This window comes from Lactuca virosa, chromosome 5 (assembly GCF_052849685.1).
Source record: "Lactuca virosa cultivar CGN04683 chromosome 5, Lactuca_virosa_CGN04683_v6, whole genome shotgun sequence".
Lineage (NCBI taxonomy): Eukaryota > Viridiplantae > Streptophyta > Magnoliopsida > Asterales > Asteraceae > Lactuca > Lactuca virosa.
In genome coordinates this window covers 418,051,330-418,061,103 of record NC_136430.1, presented here as the reverse complement: position 1 = coordinate 418,061,103, position 9,774 = coordinate 418,051,330, and the positions used below count along the sequence as shown (strand labels likewise).

General features: G+C 31.5%; 2 protein-coding genes across 2 annotated transcripts; both read left to right on the top strand.

Moving 5' to 3' along the window:
* The first annotated feature begins 3,663 nt into the window (after window positions 1-3,663).
* On the top strand, window positions 3,664-6,436 carry SNX1 (sorting nexin 1). Its single transcript, XM_079048525.1, has 11 exons — window positions 3,664-3,921; window positions 4,009-4,152; window positions 4,591-4,726; window positions 4,818-4,951; window positions 5,044-5,118; window positions 5,215-5,374; window positions 5,450-5,583; window positions 5,668-5,736; window positions 5,811-5,890; window positions 5,973-6,033; window positions 6,105-6,436. The coding sequence occupies exons 1-11, from the start codon at window positions 3,910-3,912 to the stop codon at window positions 6,318-6,320; spliced, it is 1,221 nt and encodes a 406-aa protein (XP_078904651.1). The 5' UTR covers window positions 3,664-3,909; the 3' UTR covers window positions 6,321-6,436.
* Window positions 6,437-6,686: 250 nt separating this feature from the next.
* Window positions 6,687-9,508, top strand: LOC145112354 (uncharacterized). The gene is made up of 3 exons (XM_079048526.1): window positions 6,687-7,026; window positions 8,719-8,772; window positions 9,056-9,508. Exons 1-3 carry the CDS (start codon window positions 6,733-6,735, stop codon window positions 9,290-9,292), a joined length of 585 nt encoding a protein of 194 aa, XP_078904652.1. The 5' UTR covers window positions 6,687-6,732; the 3' UTR covers window positions 9,293-9,508.
* The last annotated feature ends 266 nt before the right edge of the window (window positions 9,509-9,774 follow it).

Genomic DNA, 9,774 nt, shown 5'->3' with positions numbered 1-9,774 from the left:
TAACATAACATAGAACCATATATGGTTTGCACATAACACGATATATATATATATATATATATATATATATATATATATATATATATATATATATATATATCTTAACATATAATCCAGGTAATAAGCATATAATTTACATACAATTTCAAAAAAATATTTAATACTTCAATTAATATTTGTATTAAATCATGTTCATGAATGAGACTATGCACCCACTTGATAGTTTTAAATCTACCATCGTTTTGTGTCTATTTTCATCTGCTGTTCTTTTTATTACTGACGATTTCGGTAGCGCTTCGCTTCACACTTCCAAAGAGTCCTAGACATATAAAGCACTAAGCCTTAGTTTAGTTTCATAATTCCCGACGACTGTAATAATTATAGTCTAGATTACTCAATAATCATAATGTCTACATCAAGATCTATCAAGTAAGGAATAACCAGGTAGGATCATATCAGAGGTAAGGTCCGTTTGGTATACAGACTATTCTGTTTGGAAATCCCACTTTAAACACCTCACTAAATCCAACCTAGACATCACTCCCATAAGTAGATCAATCGGTATAATGACGTGGAATCACTGATAAATCTTAATTATAGGTTCATAATAACGACTATGACTATAATTAAAAGTTACATTTAAATATCATAAACGTAGCTTAACTTACATAGTAATATAGCGAAAACTGGGAATTATGCGGGCAGAACTCTAACCCAGGAGCTTCTATTTACTGGCCATCTGACACCGCAGGGCTTCGCCGAAGGGTTCGGAAACTCGGGAGGAAAAAAGGACTAAGGGTGGAAGGTGTTCCAAAGAGAATCTGGGAGAATGGTGTGATGAAAGAACTGATTTTCGAAGGCTTATATAGGCTAAATTGGAGTGCGTGCCGCACATAGATCAGGTGTGCGACACACATCTGGTCGAAGAGGTGACGTGTCACTTTTTACATGGTGCCACGTGTCATATTCTGGGTGGTGTGGCGGTGCGCGCCGCACATGCTGTTTGTGCGCACGGCTGCACGCGAGAATTTCTGTTTTCTTAGAAATTCATAACTTGCTCATATGAGTTCCATTTTCGACGGGTTTTATATCCACGCGTAGCTATCGACGAGATCTATAACTTTCATTTACACTCTGTCGGCTAATTTTAACTTTATTTTTAAAGTTATATTTTTAACAAGCTTAGACTATTAAAGTCCATTAAAAATTCATAACTCTCTCGTCCGACGTCCGTTATCGACTGTCTTTATATTGTCGGGTTTTTAAACAATATCTCTAATTCTTGTTTAGATTGTTTCGGCTAACATTCAACCGATCTAGAAGTTGATATCAGTGTTGCACACTGTTTCGCTGAAACTTAGAAAAATTATAACTTTCTCTTATGAAGTCATATTTGAGCCTTCTTTATATGTACGCTCTTGGTTTTATGACTACCATGCCTTTTGTTTAGATTACTTAGGGTAATAAGCAACCTACCTCCGATTCATTATTTACGATACGCTTATTGATCGTGAAACTTTGGAAGTCCATGACTTCTACATCCGAAGTTGGATTTGAGTGTGCTTTATATGTACAAGATTCATATCGCAACTCTTTACATTTTCCGTCAAGATTATTTGTCCTAAATAATCTTCTATCGAGATTTCCATTTCATATTTTATCGATAAATTACTAAAATGACTTTATAATACGTAGTCTGCAACGTGTGTGACTAATGATAATCCCAATCAAGGATTTATATTATAATTATCATCTATTATATCTTAAATGTCTAGCCTGTAGTTGCGGACGTTACAAGTTGGTGAGTTGGTAGAACTAAATGCATGCATTAACTACCGGCTTAGGTGGAAGACAAGTCGACTCGTCAACGACTCAATGTTGGCTCACCCACTTGGCACTCGACACAGTAGTCTTACCTTCAAATGTGGGTAAAATACCAAAATGACCGGTAAAATACAAGCACAAGCCCTTTCAATGCAAAAAATAGTTACGAGGGACCATTTAAACCAAAATACGAAAGATAGTTGGGCTACAATGACAATAACCTTTTAATTAACATCAAATTATAATATGTACCGCACAAACAAAACCTTACGAACAAATTTGATGAATATAACTTTGATAGGATCTTCCAATTATAGTCTAATACGATTACAATATTACAAAACATAAAACGATATTAGATAGAATCTGATTTTATTAACCTTGGTTTTATTAGCAACACCAAATCCACTCTAATAAACAAAGATTCTTTCTGCCATATGTCAATTTCTCATGAGTTTTGACACTTGTCATTTTATGGTATTTTAGAAATAAATAATATTCACATATCAAATTATGATTTTTTTTATAAATTTTAAATTTAAAAAGTCACACAATACTTCTATTTATACATGTAATGTATTAAATGCAATAAATATGATACTAAATTGCAATAAATACGTTTCATTCTTTCATGTTTAACTTATGAGTCTCACACCTAGTCCACTCTAATAAACAAAGATTTTTTCTGCCATATATCAATCTCTCATGAGTTTTGATACTTGTCATTTTATGGTATTTTAGAAATAAATAATATTCACATATCAAATTCTGATTTTTTTTTTAATTTTTAATTTTAAAAAGTCACACAATACTTCTATTTATATATGTAATGTATTAAATGTAATAAATATGATACTCCATCCGTCCCAAAATTATAGTCTATCTTTCCTCTTTGGTTTGTCCCAAAATAATAGTCCACTTCTAAAAATAAATAACATTTTTACCAAAATACCCCCTCATTATTACTTAACCAACTAAGCATTTAATGGAACATTAAATGCAAAGTAAGGACAAAACTGTCATTTTATTAAATAAAGTTAGTGACAATTAATGCTTTTCTTAATATGTATGTTTTTTGTCTGTGGACAATAATATTGGGACGGAGGGAGTAATAAATTGCAATAAATACGTTTCATCCTTTCATGTTTAACTTACAGGTCTCACACCTAGTCTACTCTAATAAATAAAAATATTTTTTGCCACATGTCACAATTTCATTCATTTTTTTCACATGTCATTTTATGGTTTCTCCATTTTATTAAATTTCATTTAATATTTAAATGTAATAAAATGTAATAATAAATGCATACGAATTAATTTTATTAATCGATTTTCTTTTCTAATTTTAAAAATTCTAAATTAAAGCCTCATTATTTTTCTTTGTTTATTTATCTAAACTTTTTGTTTAAATTAAAAAAAAACACTTTAATTTTAATAATTTAATATTTTTATTATTTTTCTTATAAATTCAAACTTTATAAATATTTAGAGGGTGTTTGAATAGGGAAAAATAGAGAAAACTTATAACTTATTGCTTATCCCCACCACTATAAGCTAAGTTTAAATGTTTAGATAGAAAAACATTAAAAATCAGTTTATTGTGGTGGAAATAAGCTAAATAAGCTAATTTTAAAAACTTCTCCAAATATTTTTAATCCAAATATTTTTGTAAAAACTGTTTTCTCACACACCTATAGCCTATCAGGTAATAAGCTATAAGTTAATTTCTCTTAAACCTCTTAATTTAGCTTTTTAAATGATTTTAATAAAAAATAGTAAGAAAATTTTAGATAAACAATCACATACACCCCCTTGAAGAATCCAGCTGTTTTAATCTGAAAAAAAAAAATCAAAATCACACGAAACCCCATATTTATCTTAAAAATTAGAAAGAGAAACCTTGCGACTTTCATCGATTTCGTCTAAGAACTTGCGAGTTACAGCAAATGTTTAACGATCATCATCAGGGTTGAAGCAACATAGCCGCACTCTTCCTTATCATAGCGATCGGATTCTTTACTCTGGACGAATTCAATCAGTTTCAGACCAAATCTCTACCACTGACATCCGATTGCAACAAAAATCATGATCACAACGGTAACTACAATCTTGAAATAGTACCCGTATCTAATCAATCTCTATGAGTTCACTATCTAATTGGATTGAATTTCGACAAACATGCAGCAAAGAAGTCATACAGGAGGAGGGGGTTTACAGAGCCCTAGATCCCCATCTTCGCAACCACCGTTTCTGTCAGTATCTGTAACTGATCCTGCTAAAATGGGCAATGGAGTTCAAGCTTATATCTCCTATAAGGTCATCACCAAGGTAATTTCACGATCTCTTCTGAATTTTGTTGAAATTTACATATTTCATTCATGTATTGCAACTATTGCCATATTGATCGCTAGTTGTAATTTGACCGGGGATAGATTTCATTCCAATTCATGTCATGATTAGTTTAGATAACCTATTGCCGAACTGAATTCATAACTTGGGTGTTTCAATTGAGTGAATGTCTCTTTAAACCTGAACTTTTAGGTCATGAGCTAGTTTCTCATTTCAACTTCAAAAACCAGTACAGAAAACAAAGACCTCTAAAAGTCATTAGTTGATGAAGCTACTAGTTAGGAATCCTGAATTGCAATAACATTGAATTGGAAAACTAGAAACAAGAACATATTCAGACGCCATCCATTATAACTTTGTTTTGATTCATCAAAACAACAGTATCACTCTTATTTCATTCAAATGCATGTTCTGCAGACTAACTTTCCAGACTATCAAGGCCCAGAAAAGATTGTTATTAGACGTTATACTGATTTTGTTTGGTTAAGAGATTGTCTCTTTAAGAAGTACAAAGGTATCTTCATTCCTCCACTTCCAGAAAAGAGCACTGTAGGTAAGATGTCACTCTGTCCCTTTATTATATTTGTGGTACTTATTTTATATTAAAGGCTTTCTAATCACTGACTATGACCTCACAAATGCAGAGAAGTTCAGATTCAGTGCTGAATTCATAGAGATGAGGCGTCAAGCATTGGATTCATTTGTCAATAGGATTGCATTACATCATGAACTTCAACACAGTGAGGACCTTCGAACCTTCTTGCAGGCTGATGAACAGGTAACTATACAATATGTCAATATATATATATTTCAATTCTCTTACTTTCATGCATGTAGTTTGATCTTTATAACATGTTGGGTGTTTTGCAGACAATGGAAAGAGCAAGGTCACAAGATACTGGAATCTTCAAGAGGAAGCCTGCTGATTTGATGCAGATATTCAGGGTAACATATGACATTGAATTGAAAGCAACTGGAAGTATTTTATTTATGCATAATCAATCTATCAGATAATTTAAGATCATGCTATGGATGTTACAGGATGTTCAATCTAAAGTGAGTGATGTAGTTCTTGGGAAAGAAAAACCAGTTGAAGAAACAAATCCAGAGTATGAGAAATTAAAACGATATATATTTGAGCTTGAAGATCACTTAGCTGAAGCCCAGAAGCATGCATATCGTCTAGTAAAGAGACACAGAGGTATTTAATCTTTGATAATGATGATGGGAAGGGCATTCATGTCTTTTTAACACAATTTGTGTAATATTGTTACAGAGTTGGGGCAATCTCTATCAGATTTTGGTAAGGCAATCAAACTCCTTGGTGCTTGTGAAGGAGATGCTCTTGGGACTGCTTTCTCTGAGCTTGGAGCAAAATCAGAGATGCTATCAATCAAACTGCAAAGAGAAGTTAGTTTCTATTTCTTTTTAAAAAAAATTATAACAAAATAAAAGTCAATAGTTGATGATTACTTTTCATGTGATATTGTGAAGGCCCACCATCTTTTAATGAATTTTGAAGAGCCATTGAAAGATTACGTACGTGCAGTGCAATCTATCAAGGTAAGTTTTGAATTTTAAAAGCTTGTCATTGACCTTTATATTTTATATATTTCTTGAATTTTTCTTGTTTTCAGGGGACCATAGGAGAGAGGGCTAATGCTTTCAGACAACAATGTGAATTGAGCGAGACAATAAAGCTAAAAGAAATTGATCTGTATGATTTCCATTATTCTATATTTTGATTATGAGATAAACGCAAGAAGTAGCAATTTTTGATTATAAAATTGTTGTTTCAGCAACAAATTGAGGCTAACTCGATCCGAAAAGATGTTAGATGCAGAGCATGAATATGAGGAGGTTAGTTTCTATTTTAATATAGCTTATGAGATTAAGTCATGTCTGTATTAAAAAAATTTAAACACATGCAGCTGAAAGCTGATGGAGAAGAAGCAACGAGAAGATTTGAGACAATTGTGAAGCTAATGAATGAAGAAATCATTCGTTTCCAAGATGAGAAAACACAAGACATGGGGTTGGCTTTCCATGAATTTGCAAAAGGACAAGCGCGTTTAGCAAATGGTATTGCTGATGCTTGGCGAAGTCTCATTCCAAAACTTGATGCTCTCACTCTCTCTTCCTCATAACAACACCCCAACACACACTTTTTGAGTGTTTTACTCATTCTGTTTGTTTGCTTTCACTGTCTGTATCTTAACATCTCACATCTTTCAAATCTTACATGTTTCTTATATTTTGGCTATACCTTTTTTTAGATTTTTTATATAAAAAAAAATTGTTGTTTAGTTTCTAAAAAATATATATCAGTAATGTAGCACAAACGAATCGATTGCAACAAACTTATGGAAGATAACGTTACACGTAATTTTCAATACTAAAAATCAAATCAAGATGAGAAAGACGATGGTTTAAAAGTTAAGGGACTGAAATATCATCTATGTGATAGTTGAAGGACTATATATGTAAATCACTCTATCAATTATCTATACCCTCGTGTTTGTGGAGGAACGAAGCAAACCATATCCTACTTCACCGGCCATGGCTACAGTATGTAGTAGGCAGCTCTTCCTGCATCTAAGAACAGTCGTTAGCCCGAAGCTTCCTTTTTCGTCGGATCTGCTGGTTTGTTCTCGATTTCAGTTATCGGAAAGTAGCAAAAATCGGGCCTCGAGACTGATTTTAACCCGTGAATTTTCCGGTAGTGCTGTTCCTCGAGCTTCTCCGGCGAATAACAACAGTATTTCAGCCGGAGATGATGAAGGAGTGTCTTTGGGGACGATGAGACTGCCTATGAATATTGATATCGACAGATTTGAAACCTTACTCTTTCAGGTGCGTATTGTAGAAAATTTAAGTATGCGCCAAAAACCAATGTCTAAAAACTAATTTTTTGATTTTAACATTTTATAATTTTTTGTTCTAGACGACACAATCATATATTTTTCAATTTTATTTTTAGTTAACCATTACCATTTCAGTTATTAGTTGTCATACCGAGCTGGAATTGAAAATTAACATGACATGCGGCGGAAATTATTACACTATCATTTTTTTACGGTTTTAACGTGTGTGTGTGTTTTTTTTTTTTTTCAAATCAAATGTCACTTTGTCAACTTTAATTTTTTAAAATTTATATGTTATTTTTATTAAATATAAATTTTTATTTTCTATTTTATATATTTTTAGTTTTATGTAATCGTGTTTTCCAACTATTTTATATTAAAACTTTACCGATTTTAAGTTAATTTTTAAATAATCCTCTTGCTCAACCGTTTTAATTTAATTGAATATACTTTACCTAATGAATTTTATTGTTCGTTTAAATTGTTATTATTTTCAATTAATTACTTTGGTGTATTTAGATTGAACAATTTATTTGGTCTTGATATCACTAAATGCAAGTAATCGTAATAATATTCGTATATACCTGATATTATAGCCTGATTTTATACATAGGTTCGTTTTTATTGAAGATGTCGATATTTATTTAACCAAATGCTGGAAATGGATTCCTATTTTTGTTTATTACAATATAGTCATTAGTGATACAAGACTATCATTATAAGTTGTTTGGTCTAAATATATCAAAACGGTTAATTAGAAATAAAAACAAATTAAAGAAATAAACAAAATTTGTTAAATAAAATATATTCCAGTAAAATGGTCGGACGATACGATATTATACTTTAACTTTCACATGCATCAGTTAGGAAACATGAATATATATAGAAAAAATATATTCAAAATAAAATTTTACTATACTATAAAAGCAATATATAAAAAAATAATGTTGATAAACAATTTTTGACAACAGAAAATGTTACGATGGAATGATCAATGTTGAACAAAATTGAAAAATGTAATCTTCGATTTGAAACTACAAATAATGGAGTATCAAAATCGAAAAAAATAATAATGTAGTTACTTTTGTATCATTTGCTTTATCTAAACCAATAGGTGTCCCGGAACAATAATTGTCCGACTTTATTTTATAAATAATTCAAATGTTAAAATATTATTTGAAACTATACAAATATATCATAATTAAATTTTTGAATAATTTAAATATAATAGTTGTATACATTAAGCAAATTTACATATTTTGGTTGACTTTTAACTTGTTGGACCCGTTTCAATTTTAGTTTTCATACATGACTCGTTAGAAACAATAAATCAACGTATTCATAAGTAACATTGGCCAAATCACTACCTTCATCGACAAGCAATGGTCTGCGCTTTTAACAAAAATACAAATCAACTTGACTTATTTACAAGTAATGATATAATTGAAATTATTTGTGTAAAAATGACATCGTCAAATTGATTATCTTAACATCATTTTATTCCATCAATAGTATCCCTTTTTATAAAAGATGTAAAAGCACGAAAATAGAATTACAAACCTTATTAAATTAAAACAGCCTACAAAATCGAAATAATTGATAGGGATAAATGACATATAAATCTCTCGGATTTATTTACAAAACCTTCGATCTCAAAATTGTGTGAATTGTTTATTGATAGTGGGCGAACAGTTTGTGCCAAGGTGCCCAATTACCACTTCCTATGCCTCTAAAGGTTAGTTATCTGCCTTCAATTTCTAAACTTATGGTTGTTTGAGACACATCCTCTTTTCAGACCCGGTAACAAACATATAAAAGACTATATATTTTTGTGGTATCAAATGGTCTGAATCTTATCAGACCAATGCATATCAAAAGCCGTAGACAGATAGAAGCTTTGAATCTCAAGTTCTTAAAATTATCAAAGTTTAAATTTTCATAAAATTCGTAACATTTATAAGGAAATTTGGTCCATTAGAGTTCAAATTCAAAGTATAGGCATTGTGTATGTGAAACAGGTGGACAAAATCAAAGGAGGGGTAAGGCTTGGGTTCATTACAATTGGCGATGGAGTGACTGAGGTCCCTGTGTACATAGACTGTCTGGTAACTCCGGCAATTGGTGGTTCGACGCCGGTTTTCCGAGCAATCAGAGAGGGGCCGATGAAAGACAGGTCTCCTCCGGGGGAGCCTAGAATAATGAAAAGCCTTCTTGCAGCACTTAAAAAGTCGGTGGAATTAGCATCTACACTTTAAAATCAGTTTTATTCTTTTCACAGTACTATTTTCTTGCTAAAGTTTCAAAGTCTTTTTTCCCCCCTTTATGTTGACAAAGTAAGAGAAATGGAGTATGATATACATTATCTTAATTGGTTGTTACGTTACCATCGAGTCTTATTTTATGAAAACATCCACGTGTGTGCATGCATAGATACATTGAACACAATTATATTTACGATACTATTTTTTTAAGCCTAAAGCCACATTTGTTGTACGTTTTGATTTAAAAAGTATAATGTTAGGTAAAATTAGAAGAATTAACTCAAAGAATAAGGGGAATGATAAGGGGGAGAAAAAACGTAGAAAATCACGCCCCCAACAGAGGGGAAATTGACAAAACTAAAGTGGTCTTGGACAAGTCTTGTTCTTGTTCTTGACTGACCAGTTTTATCTTCTTCAAAACTAAAGTGGTCTTGGACAAAAAAATTTAGGAGTTTATTGAAATTTTTTCCAAAAGT

Bases quoted from the DNA above. Each gene is read 5' to 3' on its own strand.
- LOC145112354 (XM_079048526.1), top strand. From the start codon at position 6,733: ATGGCTACAGTATGTAGTAGGCAGCTCTTCCTGCATCTAAGAACAGTC. The intron at 7,027-8,718 runs GTGCGTATTGTA...GTTTATTGATAG, and splicing joins TTGAAACCTTACTCTTTCAG to TGGGCGAACAGTTTGTGCCA. The intron at 8,773-9,055 runs GTTAGTTATCTG...TATGTGAAACAG, and splicing joins CACTTCCTATGCCTCTAAAG to GTGGACAAAATCAAAGGAGG.
- SNX1 (XM_079048525.1), top strand. The intron at 4,952-5,043 runs GTAACTATACAA...GGTGTTTTGCAG, and splicing joins TCTTGCAGGCTGATGAACAG to ACAATGGAAAGAGCAAGGTC. The intron at 5,891-5,972 runs GTATGATTTCCA...TTGTTGTTTCAG, and splicing joins AAGCTAAAAGAAATTGATCT to CAACAAATTGAGGCTAACTC.